This window comes from Panthera tigris, chromosome D3 (assembly GCF_018350195.1).
Source record: "Panthera tigris isolate Pti1 chromosome D3, P.tigris_Pti1_mat1.1, whole genome shotgun sequence".
In the NCBI taxonomy this organism is placed as follows: Eukaryota; Metazoa; Chordata; class Mammalia; order Carnivora; family Felidae; genus Panthera; species Panthera tigris.
This window is the reverse complement of record NC_056671.1, coordinates 43457566-43475472: the sequence shown is the minus strand read 5'-3', so window position 1 is coordinate 43475472 and position 17907 is coordinate 43457566. Positions and strand designations below refer to the sequence as shown.

The 17907-nt window shown below is 38.3% G+C and overlaps 1 protein-coding gene across 1 annotated transcript in view; it reads right to left on the bottom strand.

The window, feature by feature from the left end:
- Positions 1-4021: 4021 nt before the first annotated feature.
- Positions 4022-17907, bottom strand: part of COLEC12 (collectin subfamily member 12) — a 195801-nt gene continuing 181915 nt past the window's right edge. The window contains exon 10 of the mRNA XM_042962225.1: positions 4022-5472. Within this exon, the coding sequence (XP_042818159.1) occupies positions 5453-5472 (20 nt within the window). The 3' untranslated portion in view covers positions 4022-5452. The remainder of the gene's footprint in view (positions 5473-17907) is intronic.

Below are 17907 nucleotides of genomic sequence, written 5' to 3'. Positions count from 1 at the left end.
CCTGCTTCCTGGAATGTGGATGTATTGCTGAGCCCTCTTAGATCATGCTTGCTTCAGGATGGCAGAGCAAGAAGACTGCAGGAGGGCGGCTCCCCGGGCTGCTTATGTACCTATAGTCAGGTGCAAGGGAAAGAAGCCTCCAACTTTTTAAGGCTGCTGCTATTTTGGGTCTTTATTTCATCAGCCAAATCTGTAATTAATACAAATTCACAAAAACCTCTATTCCTCTGATACCCAATGGAAGGGATAACACAGAAGGAGGTATAAGTTTTGTTTTTGTTTTTGTTTTTTTCAGTCTTACTGGTATAAGGGAGAAGAGATCTCATAATTTTAGTTTTTCACCATGTTATCCCTATCTAGTATTTTGAAAGGATGCATTATCAGTGAGCTAGTTGCTGATGCAGTTTCCCTAATGATATTGGGACAGGTAGTGACAGGTCTGAACCAGTTCTGGACAATGCTGGTTCTATATGTGAGTGGAGGGCATGGCAGGCAAAGAGAGAAATGAGGGGAAGGGCAAACAAGCTCTTTGCCACTTGAGTATGTGTCATAACCAGGAAGTAGAGAGCAGGATTCCAACTTGGGCCCATTTGGCTCCAAAGCCCATCTCTCCTCATTTGGCACTAATTATATCAGAAAACTGGGAGAGGTCCAGCTACTCTAGAATCTAGAGTGGGTTCTTCAAACTAGCCTCTTTGGACATCCATGGCATTAGGGGCCTCTTTGCTAATTGACGTTGAAGGCAATGGTCTAGTACTTTTATCTAAACTGTGCAAATCAGGATTCCTACATTCTCTCTCTGGTCCTGCTAGAGAGAGGTAATCTTGGTGGTTTGAGATTTCTTGTGGCAAAGAACAAAATACAATGGGAAAAGCCTAGGCTCTCAGGAAGGTCCTGGTTGGGAGTATAGAAGACAGTATGGAGGGGTGGAAGCTAGGCAGCCATGAGTTCAAATCCCAGTTCTTGGAAGATTATTTAATCAGTCCAATCTTTAGTTTTCTTGCATAAGGGTTGGAAATAGTATATGTCAAGTTCCTAACCTATAGTAGGTGCTACTATAGAGCCAGCACTTTGTGCTTGTTTATGTCAGGCCTGGCCTGGCTCCTGCTTCATGGCACAGGAATTAATTTTAAGAAGCTTGTAACTCCCTGCAGCTTCCAGCCATGATTTGGTGGGTCTTGGCAATTAGTGACATGTAAAGAATACACAAAACTCTGGTGCCAAAGGTTAGGAGACTGGTCAAAGGGCAATTCTCCATACCTGGCCAAGAAGACTAAATTGAGACCCTTGGTTATGCCCATTTTATGACCTGTCTGAATGAGTTGTTAACAGAAGTCTCTACACTGGCAGCTTCCTCCTGCTCAAGTTGCACAGGTGACCCTGCTTTGCAAACTGAGGGCTAATGTCCTTTGACGGAGTTTGGAGGACTATGGCAGGCTGGGGTGGACTGAGATAGTTTATTCATAGACCATTCATTGAAAAATGTGAAAACCAGGAGTCCTGTCTCTGGGGAATTAATGTTAGTTTTCTTAAGCCTGCTTTTTTCTGGACTTTTGCTCAACTGGGCATGCTATATACTTATTTGAACAAGGATATCTTGGAGGAGAGGAAAAAGGATGAACAGGTGAAGCAAAATCTTTTCAACATCTGCTATGTGACTTATAAAATAAATATCACACCATGCCATTAAGGGATTCTTCCCAGGAAAATGGAACTGTTGTACAGAGAAAATGCCTCAAAAAGACTGAAAAGTCTATCTGTACTTGTAAAATTGTTGAGTATAATGGTAAGAAAAGAGATACTCCATCACACTACCATTTAGAAAAGGTTTCTAAAGTTTTTCCCTGACTCAGGGCCATACTTTGGTAATAGAATGAATCTGTTTTATCATCTGATTCTTTCCACTCTATCTTCCATTCACGTTGATGGACTGAGACAAATATAATAAGCATACATCCAATATACTGGATGTATAATAACCAACTTTTAGCAACATGAATCCCTTCATTTCTCTTGCTTGGCTTCTTCTACTCTTCAGTTCTTTTAAGATTTCATAACTGACTGGCCACATTCACCTTTCTCTCTTCTCAATTCAGCAATTTTTAGGTCTCTCATCTAATCTGTAGATCATCTTAACACATTGAAGGAGTTTTCTTCTGTTTCATCCAGATCACTTGTGCACAGTATTTGGCATGGAAAGAGGGATCTGCTCTACATTTTTTGGGAAAGGATTCAGACAAGAAGTGATGCTTGGGCTGAATCTTAAAGAAGGTACTCTCCAGGTATAAAATACAGGGAAGGAATCCAGGTAGAGTATGGGGGTGAGAAAGCACATGGGAGAAAGTACAGGTGGCTTGGAAGGCTGTTTTGGTGCATGGATGAGGGAGGGTAGGGTTGCAGCTGGAGGGAAGGCTGGACATGTGGTTGGGAACCTGGGATCCTTTTGAAGATTTTAGGCTAGGGATATGGGGTAGGATAGAGTTGGATTTTAAATTAAGAATGAGGAACCTGATCAGATTTGCATTTTTGAAGGCAAATTGAAGGCATTTTGATGACAGCAGTGTGGGCTAGGGACAAGTCTTCCAATCATCCTGTTTCCTCAGTTTTGCATGAAGATTAGAGGAGATAATGTATGTGAAAATGCTAAACATTTAAACAATTATTCTTGTGTGACTTCTCTGAGTCATGAGTTAATATGCTTACTTTTTCAAGAAGAGACCAGCTTTGTCATCTGAGGCAAAAAACACATGCTTGGCATTGTTACCTGATTTATATAGCTCTCTACTTCCTTAAATATCTGGTTTTTAAAATGGGAGTGGCTATTACCATTTGTATTACCATTTGTTGTCTACTTTGGCTTACATTTTAACTCCTACAAATTGGAAGGGTGAGAGGAGATTTATAATAGAAGATAATAGAAAAGAAAGGGTTTTTTCCCCTCCTGGTTGTGCATTCATTCTTTTAAGAACCATTAGAAAGAAAAATGTGGGGTGCCTGGGTGGCTCAGTTGGTTAAGTGTCCAACTCTTGATTTCAGATCAGGTCATGATCTCTTGGTTCTTGAGTTAGAGCCCCGCATCAAGCTCTGTGCTGACAGTGTGGAATCTGCTTGGGATTCTCTCTCCTGCTGTCTCTGCTCTTCCCTGCTGCATGTGCATTTTTTCTCAAAATAAATACATTTAAAAAAAGAAAGAAAATCATTCTCCTTCTTCTCCTAGTGTATATCAGGTTACGTGCCTGAACAGACTTTATCATATCTCATTAAAATTCTCCTCCCAAAAGAGCATCAGTTGTGAGTAGGTGAACAGAAACCTGTTGTATAAAGAGCTAAATGTACAAAGAAGTACATAAGGTATCTTATAATGTGTGATATTCATCTGATTTTATTCAGTGTGTTATTAAGAAGGACCCCTGTTCCTCAAAAACAGAATTTTCAGAGCTCAAGTCAGAATCCTATCTCCTTAGTGATGGTGGGACCTAGGAAGTGGTGTCACCTCCTTGAGACCCTCCCCTTTTCTGTCAATGGGGAGGGTAGCAAGGCCTGCTCGATGGGGCTGTTAGGAGGATGACGTGAGATGGTCTGACTAAAGTACTTCCCATAGTACCTGACAAATGACAGCACTGTAAGTTATGATTAGGGCTGGAGAGAACCATCTCAACTGAGAGAGCTAGCACTGTTCCCTTCTGATGATGGCATCACACATTTAAGTTGCTTCTGGGCATGAATATGAATTGACACTTAAAAAACAGGAAGAGGATGAAAAAGCAGATTGGGTTTAATCTATAAAAGGTTTTCAGGGATTGGGTTTAATCTGTGGAAGGCCTTGACCTGAGAAAAACTGGAGTCCAGTGCTTGCCTTGTGTCACAGGGCCCAGATGACGGTGAGTGCTGCCAACCTGACCAGGCCACGTGAACAGGACAGCAGGGCATAAAGGTGCGAGGAGATGGTTGTTTTCAGCTACAGAGATGGCATGAATGGTGACCAGGGGTTAAGACAACATAGTCCACACGGCTGCAGGTGTGAAAGTCAAACTCTGTCTTTATTCTTTTACCATTTTATTTGGGATAGGTAGCAGCACTGCCTGGGGAGCTCCTTGGAAGGGGAGAAGAGGGAATCTGTTGGTTGGAAATCTTACCTTTGAGCATCAATTATATCTAATGCCTATTTTCAGCACATTTCATGTTAGACTTTTTGATGGCAAGTCAAGGTGTAGAAGGTAGATGGGCTCAGAGGAAAGGTTCTTTGCAACAGTTCAATGTAGTGGCCAAAAGTTTACTCTTGCATTTCATCATACGTGTACCTTGGAGTTATGTTTTTTGGAACCTGCCTTAAGAAAACACAAACTTTCCAGGTAGCATATAGCTGTCCCCATCTTGCTTGCATCTCTGCCTTGGTTGATGAGATGCCATACTTTGCTGACAGTCACTAGTGGCTCTGCTATTGGTCTGATATGAAGCACATTCATAACTCAGCCATAAAATAGGGCTTTCTAGATAGCCAGATTCTTTCCCAACAGATACCTCTCCACCACCCCTAACTCCACCAAAATGAAGTAGAAGCACATCCTGAGTTGACCACTTTCTCTGGGCCTGGCCAGGCACATAGTAAGAATGTTGGCTGGTGATGGGCTCAAAACACAGCCCACTTGACTGAGCCATGTATATGCTCAGGCTTGACCTACCCTGGCAAAATCTGCAAGGATATTTTTAGACATTTCAAGTGATTGACTCCTCTGAGGAAATGATACATTAAAAAAATATATATATACACACATATTTTTTTTTTAAACCACAACTGAAAAAAATTCTTTGCCAATGGGTAGAATTAAGTCTGACAAGAAACCCTAAGAGTTTTTTTTATTAGTACCATTATTGTTTTCTTTGGCTCCATGTATTATATTGGTAAGATGACAAAAAAAAAAAAAAAAAAGGAAGAAAAGGAAAAAATTGTAAAAAGGCAAATATTTTGTACAAAAATACAAAGTTTTAAAAGCTCTTTAAGTATATTTCATATCATTACTAAGAGTTGGCCTATATATCTGTGTGTCTGCATATTTTTCTTACATTTGGGATTTTAGAAATGTACGGTACGTTTACACAGTATAATTCTCCCTAAAGCTCAACAACCAATGATAGCCTTTTTTCTGATTGGAGCAATCCATACTTTGGAAGATGTGATTTGCATAACTGTGCAGTTACTGGCTGAAAAAAATCTATGTGATTCAGTCCATTTGCATACTGAAAATCTATACATCATACTGGGGGGAACATTTTAGTTCTGAAATCCTTGAGTAAAGGAAGATGGTAAAGATAACTAGCTGTCAATTTTTTCAGTAATTTGTTTTCAGTGCTTTTTTTTCAATCTGGTGAGAAGATGATGCAATCAGAAAGAAGTATCCTTTGCCCTTGAGAACCATCTGAAAATCTGCTCTTGTTATTACATCACAGTCCATTATAATGCAGATGGTGGTACTACAAAAGAGGAAAAACAATGGGCGTTAGTTTTTCTTAAAGAATAAACAATGTACAATTCAAAAAAAGGAGCACATATTTTTATAGGAAAGATTCCAAAATACATCAATTATTTTTTTCAAGAAATGCCTATAAGTTCATATCCAGATTAACTAAAAGGTAAATGTCTCCTTTAAGGAGTCCATTCTGGGGTCAACTTAAATCTCAAGTGGCCAAACAAGGCAAACAACTGACAAACCTGGGTCACGTCTCACCCTCTACTGTAATTCTTTTTTTTTTAATTGAATATAACTGACATACAATATTAGTTTCGGGTGTGTAATATGATTTGATATTTGTATACATTGTGAAATGATCACCATAATAAGTCTAGTTAACATTTGTCATCACACACAGGAAAAAAAAATTACCTTTTCATTTATATCCAAATTAGTTAGCATATAGTGCCATAATGATTTCAGGAGTGGAATCCAGTGATTCATCCCAACGAGTGTTCTCCTTAAGGCCCCTTGCCCATTTAGCACATCCCCCCGCCCACAACCCCTCCAGCAACCCTCAGTTTGTTCTCTGTATTTAAGAGTCTCTTGCGTTTTGTGCCCCTCCCTGTTTTTATATTATTTTTGCTTCTCTTCCCTTATGTTCATCTGTTTTGTATCTTAAATTCCATGTATGAGTGAAGTCATAAGTATCTTTCTCTAATTTCACTTCGCATAATATACTCTAGTTCCATTCATGTTGTTGCAAATGGCAAGATTTCATTCTTTTTGACTGCTAATACTCCATTTTGTAATATATATATATATGCATATATATATATATATATATATATATATACACACACACACACACACACACACATACATACATACCACATCTTCTTTATCCATTCATCTGTTGATGGACATTTGGGTTCTTTCCATACTTGGGCTATTGTTGATAGTGCCGCTATAAACATTGGGGTGCATGTGTCCCTTTGAAACAGCATACCTGTATCCTTTGGATAAATACCTAGTAGTGCAATAGCTGTGTCATAGGGTAGTTCTATTTTTTTTTTAATCTAAAAAATTTTTTTTAATGTTTATTTATTTTTGAGAGAGAGAGAGAGAGAGAGTGTGTGTGAGTAGGGGAGGAGCAGAGAGAGAGGGAAACACAGAATCTAAAGCAGGCTCCAGGCTCTGAGCTGTCAGCCCAGAGCCTGATGCAGGGCTCAAACTCACGAACTGTGAGATCATGACCAGAGCTGAAGTTGGACAGTTACCGACTGAGCCACTCAGGCGGCCCAGGGTAGTTCTATTTTTCATTTGCTGAGGAACCTCCATACCATTTTCCAGAGTGGCTGCACCAGCTTGCATTCCCACCAGCAGTGCAAAAGAGATGCTCTTTCTCCACATCCTCGCCAACATCTGTTGTTGCCTGAGTTGTTAATGTTAGCCATTCTGACAGGTGTGAGGTGGTATCTCAGTTTGTATTTCCCTGATGATGAGTGATGTGGAGCATTTTTTCATGTGTCGGTTGGCCATCTGGATGTCTTCTTTGGAGAAGACATATTCATGTCTTTTGCTCATTTCTTCACTGGATTATTTGTTTTTTTGGGTGTTGAGTTTGATAAGTTCTTTATAGATTTTGGATCCTAACCCTTTATCTGATATGTCGTTTGCAAATATCTTCTCCCATTCTGTTAGTGGTTTTATCTTTTTGCTAATTAAACAGTTTTGCTGTGCAGAAGCTTTTTATCTTGATGAAGTCCCAATAGTTCATTTTTGCTTTTGTTTCCCTTGCCTCCGGAGACATGTTGAGTAAGACGTTGCTGTCGCCAAGATCAAAGAGGTTTTGCCTGCTTTCTCCTCGAGGATTTTGATGGCTTCTTGTCTTACATTTAGGTCTTTCACCCATTTTGAGCTTATTGTTGTGTATTGTGTAAGAAAGTGGTCCAGGTTCATTCTTCTGCATGTCACTGCCCAGTTTTCCCAACACCATTTGCTGAAGAGACTGTCTTTATTCCATTGGATAGTCTTTCCTGCTTTGTCAAAGATTAGTTGGCCATATGTTTGTGGGTCCATTTCTGGGTTCTCTATTCTGTTCCATTGACCTGAGTGTCTGTTTTTGTGCCAGTACCACACTGTCTTGGTGATTACAGCTTTGTAATACAGCTTGAAGTCTGGTATTGTGATGCCTCCTGCTTTGGTTTTTGTTTTTCAAGATTGCTTTGGCTATTTGGGGTCTTTTCTGGTTCCATAAAAATTTTAGGTTTTTTTTTTTTAAGCTCTGTGAAGAATGCTGGTGTTATTTTGATAGGGATTGCATTGAATATGTACATTGCTTTGGGTAGTATCGACATTTAACAATATTTGTTCTTCTAGTCCATGAGCATGGACAATTTTTGCATTTTTTTGTCTTCTTCAATTTCTTTCATGAGCTTTCTATAGTTTTCAATGTATAGATTTTCACCACTTTGGTTAGGTTTATTCCTAGGTATATTATGGTTTTTGGTGGGAAAAAAATTTTTTATGATGGCTTTATTTTTATTTTTATGTTTGTTTATTTATTTATTTTGAGAGAGAGAGAGAGAGTGAGCACAAGCTGGGGGGGGGGGGGAGAAAGAGGGAAAGAGAGAATCCCAAGCAGTCTTTGCACTGTCAGTGCAGAGCCCAATATGGGGCTCAAACTCCTGTATCGTGAGATCATGACCTGTGCCGAAATCAGGAGTCCAATGCTTAACCAACCGAGCTACTTAGGTGCCCCTAAGTTTTTATTTTAATTCCAGTTAACATATAGTATTACATTAGTTGCAGGTGTATAGTATAGTGATTCAACAATTCTGTACATCACCCAGGGCCCATCATGAGAAGTCCACTCTTTAATCCCCATCACCTATTTCACCCTCCCACCACCAACTTCCCCTCTGGTAACCACCAGTTCTCTATAGTTCAGAATCTGTTTCTTGCTTTCTCTCTCTCTTTCCCTTTGTTCATTTGTTTCTTAAATTTCACATATGAGTTCAATCATATGGTATTCTTCTCTGACTTATTTCACTGAGCATTATATCCTCTAGCTCCAGCCATATCATTGCAAATGGCAATATTTCAGTGTTTTTAATGGCTGAATAATATTCCTTTGTATTTATATATATACTGCACATTTATCCATTCATTAATCAATGGACACTTGGGCTGCTGTTGTAAATAATGCTGCAATAAACATAGAGGTGCATATATATTTCTGAGGTAGTGTTTTCATTTTTTTCAGATAAGTGGCCAGAAGTGGAATTATTGGATAATATGGTAATTGTATTTTTAATTTTTTAGGAACCTCTATGCTGTTTCCCATAGCGGCTGGTATATTCCTACCAACAGTGTACATGGATTTCCTGTTTTCCACATCCTTGCCAGCACTTATTTCTTTCTGAGCACAGCCATTCTAACAGGTGTGAAGTGATATCTCATTGTGGTTTTGATTTGCATTTCCCTGATGATTGTGATGTTGAGCACCTTTTCATGTACCTGTTGGCCATTTGTATATCTTCTTTGGAAAAATATCTTATTCCGGTCCTTTGACCACTTTTAAATTGGGTTATTTGGCTTTTTGCTAATGAGTTGTTTGAATTCCCTTATGTATATTGGGTATTGACAACTTGTCAGATATATGATTTGAAAATATCTTCTACCATTCCACAGGTGGCCTTGTTTTTATTCAAATCTTTTTAAAAAATTTATTTTTATCCCCGTAGTTAACATACAATGTTATATTAGTTTCAGGTGTACAATATAGTGATTCAATAATGCTATACATTGCCCAGGGCTCATCATGATAAATATACTCTGTAATCGCCATCTTCTATTTATCCATCCCCCAACCCATCTCCCTTGTGGTAACCATCAGTTTGTTCTCTATAATTAAAGAGTCTGTTCCTTGGTTTGTCTCTCTCTCTTTTCCCTTTGTTCATTTGTTTTGTTTCTTAAATTCTACATGAGTATAATCATATGGTATTTGTCTTCACTTACTTCACTAAGCATTACATTTTCTTGCTCCATGCATGTTACTGCAAATGGCAAGGCTTCATTCTTTTTTTTATGGCTGAATCGTAAATATACACCACATCTTTTTTATCCATTCATCTATCAATGGACGCTTGGGCTGCCTTTTCATTTTTTTGATGGTTTTCTTTGCTGTGCAGAAGCTATTTAGTTTGCTGTAGTCCCATTTGTTTATTTTTGCCTCTGTTGCCTTTGCTTTTGGTGTTAGATTCAAAAAAGTCATTACCAAGACTGATGCCAAGGAGATTACTATGTTTTCTTCTAGGGGTTTTATGGTTTCGGGTCTTAAATTCTTAATCCATTTTGAGTTAACTTTTGTGTATTGTGTACATTTCATTCTTTTGCACATGGCTGACCAGTCTGTTTAACACTATTAAAGAGACTGTCCTTTTGCTGTTGTATATTGTTGGCTTTTTTGTCAGTTAATTAATGATATATGTGCAGGTTTATCTGTGGGCTGTCTATTCTGTTACATTGATCTATGTGTCTGTTCTTATGCCAATACCATACTCCTTACTATTAATTCAATCTTACTATTAATCTGTCAGTTCACATATTCTGTTTTCTTTGTTATTCAGTCTTGGTAGGTTTATGTTTCTAAGAATTTATCCATTTTTTTCTAGGTTGTCAAATTTGTTGTCAATAATTGTTCATAATAGTCTCTTATGATCCTTGTATTTCTGTGGTATCAGTTGTAATATCTCTAATTTCTGATTTTCCTTAAGTGAGTCCACTCTCTTTTTTTCTTGAAACTAGATAAAGTTTTGTTGATTTTATCTTTTAACGAACTCTCATTTTCACTGAGCTTTTATATTGTCTTCTTAGTCTGTATTTTATTCCTTTCTGTTTTGCTTTTTATTTCCTACCTTCTACTAACTTTGGACTTCATTTTCTAATTCCTTGAGGTGTAAACTATGTTATCTGACTTTTTCTTGTTTATGGAGGTGGGCATTTATTGCTATGAACTTTTCCCTTAGAACTCCTTTTGTTGCATCCTATAACTTTTGGTATGTTCTATTTCCATTTTCATTTGTCTCAAAGAATTTTTTGATCTTTCTTTTGATTTCTTCTTTGAGTAATTGGTAGTTTAGTAGCATGTTGTTTAATCTTCACATATTGGTGAATATCCCAGTTTTCTTCTTACAACTGATTTCTAGTTTCATACCTTTATGGTCACAAAAGATGTCTGGTAGGATTGCAATCTCCTTAAATTTATTGAAATTTACTGTTTTGTGGCCTAATATGTGATCTATTCTGAAGAATGCTGCATGTTCAGTTGAGAAAAATATGTATTCTGTTGCTTTAGGATGGAGTGTTCTGTATATGTTGGTTAAGTCCTTCTGATCTTAAGGCTGATGATTCCTCATTGATTTTATTGTCTGGCTGATCCATCTATTTATGTAAGTGGGGTATTAAAGTCCCCTGCTATTATTGTATTGCTGCCTATTTCTCCCTTTAGGTTTGTTAATATGTGTTTCATATATTTAGGGGCTTCTATATTGGGTCCGTAAATATTTACAAATGTTATATCCATTTGTTGGATTGACCCCTTTGTTATTATCTAATGCCCTTCTTTGTCTCTTGTACAGTCTCTCTTTAAAGTCTGTTTGGTCTGATATAAATACAGCAACCCCATCTTTCTTTTGGCTTTTCATGGTGTATCGTTTTCCATCCCTTCACTTTCACTCTGTGTGTATCTTTATGTCTAAAGTGAGTCTCTTTTTGGCAGCATATACATGGGTCTTGTTTTCTTATCCATTCAGCCACTTTGTGTCTTTTGATTGGAGAATTTAATCCATTTAAAGCAACTGTTGATAGGTGTGTACTTACTGCCATTTAAAAAGTTGCTTTTTAAAGGAAATTAAAAGCAAAAATGAACTACTGGGACCTTATGAAGATAAAAAGCTTCTGCACAGCAAAGGAAACAACCAACAAAACTAAAAGGCAACCAACGGAATGGGAAAAGATATTTGTAAATGACATTATCGGACAAAGGGCTAGTATCCAAAATCTATAAAGAGCTCACCAAACTCCACACCCGAAAAACAAATAACCCAGTGAAGAAATGGGCAGAAAACATGAATAGACACTTCTCTAAAGAAGACATCCAGGTGGCCAACAGGCACATGAAAAGATGCCTAACGTCGCTCCTCATCAGGGAAATACAAATCAAAACCACACTCAGATATCACCTCACGCCAGTCAGAGTGGCCAAAATGAACAAATCAGGAGACTATAGATGCTGGAGAGGATGTGGAGAAACGGGAACCCTCTTGCACTGTTGGTGGGAATGCAAACTGGTGCAGCCACTCTGGAAAACAGGGTGGAGGTTCCTCAGAAAATTAAAAACAGACCTACCCTATGACCCAGCAATAACACTGCTAGGAATTTACCCAAGGGATACAGGAGTACTGATGCATAGGGGCACTTGTACCCCAATGTTTATAGCAGCACTCTCAACAATAGCCAAATTATGGAAAGAGCCTAAATGTCCATCAACTGATGAATGGATAAAGAAATTGTGGTTTATATACACAATGGAGTACTACGTGGCAATGAAAAAGAATAAAATATGGCCCTTTGTAGCAACGTGGACAGAACTGGAGAGTGTTATGCTAAGTGAAATAAGCCATACAGAGAAAGACAGATACCATATGGTTTCACTCTTATGTGGATCCTGAGAAACTTAACAGAAACCCATGGGGGAGGGGAAGGAAAAAAAAAAAAAAGAGGTTAGAGTGGAAGAGAGCCAAAGCATAAGAGACTCTTAAAAACTGAGAACAAACTGAGGGTTGATGGGGGGTGGGAGGGAGGGGAGGGTGGGTGATAGGTATTGAGGAGGGCACCTTTTGGGATGAGCACTGGGTGTTGTATGGAAACCAATTTGACAATAAACTTCATATATTGAAAATAAAATAAAATAAAAAATAAAAAGTTGCTTTTTAGTTGTTTTTTTTTTTTTTTAATTTTTTTAATGTTTATTTATTTTTGAGATAGAGAGAGACAGAGCATGAACGGGGGAGGGTCAGAGAGAGAGGGAGACACAGAATCCGAAACAGGCTCCAGGCTCTGAGCTGTCAGCCCAGAGCCCGACGCGGGGCTCGAACTCACGGACCGCGAGATCATGACCTGAGCCGAAGTCGGATGCTTAACTGACCGACCCACCCAGGCGCCCCAGCTTTTTAGTTGTTTTATAGTTCCTTTCTAGTCCTTTCTTCTCTTCCTTTGTGATTTTATGACCTCCCCTACTGGTGTGCTCAGATTCTTTATCTATCAACTATAGGTTTTTGTTTTGTGGTTACCATGAGGCTTACATACAACTACTTATAGCAGTCTATTTTAACTTGGTAACAAGTTTGCTTTCTAAAGCTCTACAGTTTTATTCCCACTTCCCACATTTTATTTTTTTGAGGTCACATTTCATATATTTTTATCTTGTGTATCCTTAATTATTGTATAGTTATTTTTATTACTTTTGTCTAATGACTAATCCACCACCTTTACTATTTACCTTTACCATTAAGGTTTATACTTTTGTGTGTTCTCTTGTTCCAATTAGCACCCCTTTTTCAGCTTAAAGAAGTCCCTTTGACATTTCTTGTAAGGCTGGTTTAGTGGTGATGAACTCTGTTAGCTTTTGATTATCTGAGAAACTCTATCTCTCCTTCAATTCTGAATAACTTTGCCAGGTAGCGTATTCTTGGTTGGAAGTTCTGTTCTTTGAGCATTTAAAAAAATATTCTTTGAATATATAATGCCACTCCCTTCTGTCTTGCAAAGTTTCTGCTGAAAAATCTGATAGTCCTATGGGGGTTCCCTTGTACATAACAAGTTTTTCTCTTGTTTCTTTTAAAATTGTCTCCTTGTCTTTAACTTTTGACATTTCAATTGTAATGTGTCTTGGTGTTGGTCTCTTTGGGTTCATCTTCTTTGGAACTCTCAAGGCATCCTGAATCTGAATGTCTATCTCCTTCCGTAGGTTAGGGAAATTTTCTGCCCACCCCCTTTTCTCCTTCTACAACCCTTATAATGTGATGTTAGTATACTTGATGTTGTCCTATAAATCCCTTAAGGTATCTTCACTTTTTTCTATTCTCTTTTTTTGTTACTCTACTTTGGTGAGTTCCACTGTCCTGTGAATTCACTGATCCTTTCTTCTGCTTCATCTATTCTGCTGTTCAACCCCTCTAAGATATTTTTTCAGTTCTGTTGTTATATTCATCAGCTCTGTGACTTCTGTTTGGTATTTTCTATCTCTCTGGAAGTTCTCATCATGTTCATCCATTCTCCCAAGTTCAGTGAGCATCTTTTTAAATAATTATCACTGAGGTATAATTGACATACAAGGTTATATTAGTTTCAGGTATACAATATATTGATTTGGCAATTCTATGCATTATTTAATGTTCTCTATGATAAGTATAATCATCTGTCACCATATGATGTTCTGACAATGTTACTGGCTATATTCCCTATGCTGTACTTTTCATTTTGGTGACTTATTTACATTATAATTGTAAGTTTGTACCTCTTAATCTTCTTTATCTATTTTGCCCATCCCACCAAACCACCAATTTGTTTTCTGTAATTAAGAGTGTTTTTCTTTGTTCATTTGCTTCATCTTTTAGATTCCATATAAATGAAATCATATGGTATTGGTCTTTCTCTGAATTATTTCACTTAACGTAATGCCCTCTAAGTCCATCCATGTTGTTGCAAACAGCAAGATTTCATTCATTTTTTATGGCTGAGTAGTATTCCTCTGTGTGCATGTGTGTGTGTGTGTGGCTCTCTCTCTCTCTCTCTATATATATATATGCATGCACACACACACATCTTTATCCATTCATCTATCAATGGACACTGAGTTGCTTCCATATTTTATCTATTATAAGCAATGCTGCAGTAAACATATAGAGAGTGCATATATTTTTTCAAGTCAGTGCTTTCTTTTTCTTTGGGTAAATATAGTGGAATTGCTGGATCATATGGTAATTCTATTTATCATTTCTTGAGGAATCTCCACACTGCTTTCCACAGTGGTTGCACCAATTTACATTCCCAACACTGTGCACAAGTGTTCCCTTCTCTCCACATTCACACCAACACTTGTTATTTCTTATCTTTTTAATGTTTATTTTTGAGAGAGAATGAGAGCAGGGAGGGGCAGAGAGAGAGGGGGGGTTTGAGGATCTGAAGTGGGCTCTGTGCTGACAGTGGATACTTAACCAACTGAGCCACCCAGGTGCCCCTATTTCTTGTCTTTTTGAGACTAGCCTGGCTATTCTGACTGGGGTGACATGACATCTCCTGATGGTTTTGATTTGCATTTCCCTGATGATCAGTGATGTTGAACATCTTTTCATGTGTCTGCTGGCCATGTGCATGTCTTCTTTGGCAAAATGTCTATTCAGGTCCTCTATCCATTTCTTAGTCAAAAAAAAATTTTTTTTTGGTGCTGAGTTGTATAAGTTCTTTATAGTTTTTGTATATTAACCCCTTAGATATATTATTTGCAAATATTTTCTCTCATTTACTAGGCTTTTAGTTTTACTGATGGTTTCCTTTTCTGGCTCTTTAAAGGTGGGGATTCAGTTTCCTATTGCCCTCCAGCTTCCTGGGGTTTTAGCCCCACTGATGTGATGTCCCTCCCATTTTCAGTTAGTCATAGTCGGGGTTTGGTTTCCAACTACATCTCTGTCCTTCCTACCTTTTATGATGTGGCCTCCTATGATTAGTTATGAAAAGTCTGTTTTGCCACTTTTCAGGTTGTTTTCAGAGTTAAGTCACATGGTGGTAGCTGCTATCTTGGTGTGTCCTTGCAACAAGGTGAACTCAGGATCCTCCTACTCTGCCATCTTCCCTGGTGTTCCAGTTAGCATCTTTATGACCATTACTATGAGCACTTTATCAGGTGTATTACTTATCTCCATTTTGTGAAGGTTTTCTTTCCCCTGAAGTTTTATCTTGTTCTTTTGTTAGGAATATTTTCCTCTGTTTCTTCATTTTGCTTGACTCTCTCTGTTGGTTTCTATGTATTAGAGGAAACAACCACCTCTCCCAGTCTTTTTTTTTTTTTTTAATTAAAAAAATTTTTTTTTAATTTAAATCCAAGTTACTTCACATATAGTGTAATCATGATTTCAGGAACAGAATTTAGTGATTCATCATGAACACACAGTGCTCATCCCAACAAGTGCCCTCCTTAATGTCCATCACCCATTTAGCTCATCCCCCCCACCGAACTCCTCTCCAGCAACCCTGTTTGTTCTCTGTATTAAAGAGTCTCTCATAGTTTGTCTCCCTCTGTTTTTATCTTGTTTTTGCCCCCCTTCCCCTATATTCATCTGCTTTCTTAAATTTCACATATGAGTGAAATCATATGATATTTGCTTTCTCTGACTTATTTCGCTTAGCATAATACACTCTAGTTCCATCTACATTGTTGCAAATGGTAAGATTTCATTTTTTTTTGATCACCGAGTAATGTTACATTGTGTGTGTGTGTGTGTGTGTGTATGTATATATATGTAGCACATCTTTATCCATTCATCAGTTGATGGACATTTGGGTTCTTTCCATACTTTGGCTATTGGTGATAGTGCTACTATAAACCTTGGGGTGCATGTGCCCCTTCTATCAGCGTTTTTGTATCCTTTGGATAAATATCTAGTAGTGCAATGGCTGGGTCATAGGGTAGTTATGTTTTTAATTTTTTGAGGAACATCCATACTGTTTTCCAGAGTGACTGCACCAGTTTGTATTGCCACCAGCAGTGCAAAAAGAAAAAGAAAATTTCCTTTTCTCTGCATCCTTGCCAACATCTGTTGTTTCCTGAATTGTTAATTTTAGCTATTCTGACAGGTGTGAGGTGTTGTCTCATTGTGGTTTTGATTCGTATTTCCCTAAGAATGAGTGATGTGGAGCATCTTTTCACGTATCTGTTAGCCATCTGGATGTCTTCTTTGGAGAAGTGTCTATTCATGTCTTTTGCCCATTTCTTCACTGGATTATTTGTTTTTAGGTGTTGAGTTTGAGAAGTTCTTTATAGATTTTGGATACTAACCCTTTATCTGATACGTCATTTGCAAATATCTTCTCCATTCCATCGGTTGCCTCTTCGTTTTGCTGATTGTTTCCTTTGCTGTGCAGAAGCTTTTTATCTTGATGAGGTCCCAATAGTTCATTTTTGCCTTTGTTTCCCTTGCCTCCAGAAACATGTCTCGTAAGAAGTTGCTGCACCCAAGGTCAGAGGTTGTTGCCTGTTTTCTCCTCTAGGATTTTGTTGGCTTCCTGTCTTACATTTAGGTCTTTCACCAATTTTGAGTTTATTTTTGTGTATGGTGTAAGAAAGTGGTCCAGGTTCATTCTTCTACATGTCACTGTCCAGTTTTCCCAACACCATTTGCTGAAAAGACTGTCTTGATTCCATTGGATATTCTTTCCTGCTTTGTCAAAGATTAGTTGGCCATATGTTTGTGGGTTCATTTCTGGGTTCTACTCTGTCCTATTGATCTTTGTGTCTGTTTTTGTGCCAGTACCATACTGTCTTGGTGATTACAGCTTTGTAATACAGCTTGAAGTATGGAATTGTGATCCCTCCAGCTTTTTCTTTTTCAACATTATTTTTTCTGGTTCCGTACAAATTTTAGGATTGTTGTTTCTAGCTCTGTGAAAAATGCTGGTGTTATTTTGATAGGGATTGCTTTGAATGCGTAGATTGTTTTGGGTAGTATCGACTTTTAACAATAGTTGTTCTTCCAATCCATGAGCATGGAATGTTTTTCCATTTCTTTTTGTCTGCTTTAATTTCTTTCATAAGCTTTCTACCTTGTGTAGGCAGACACACATTGGAAGTCAGACATTCAGGCAATAGTGTTTAAAATATGCAAATATATACAGTCCTGTGGGACCATGAGTATAAGGTCTGCTGGCCACCAGAGCCAGGTGATCTGGAGGTGTACCCTCAGTGGCAGTTGCAAAAATCAAGGCTCTACATGAGTATACAAGCTCCTTTCTGGGAGATACCAGTGGGCTTTCATGAGGCACAGGGAGAGTACAAAGTATCCCCCAGCCTCTGTTCCCTAGGAGCACCTCAGATGTGTGCCAAACCTGATAGGTTCCCTAGCCCACCACACATGTGTAAGAGCTGTCCTGGGTACCTAGCCCACCAGGAGATTCTGGTGCTCTGGAGCACAGCAGAGAGCATGGAGATAGTGACTGCCCTCTGAGGAGAGGTCTCTGGAAATGCTTACAATCAGTCCTTAGATGCGTGCTTAATTATAAGCCTGTGCCTCCAGCTGCAGCCATGATGATAAGCTAACAGGCATCTTTCACAGATAGACTGAGCTTCTGGGACTGTTACCTGTTGCTGTGCTCTGGGGGTGGTCGCTGTTTAACA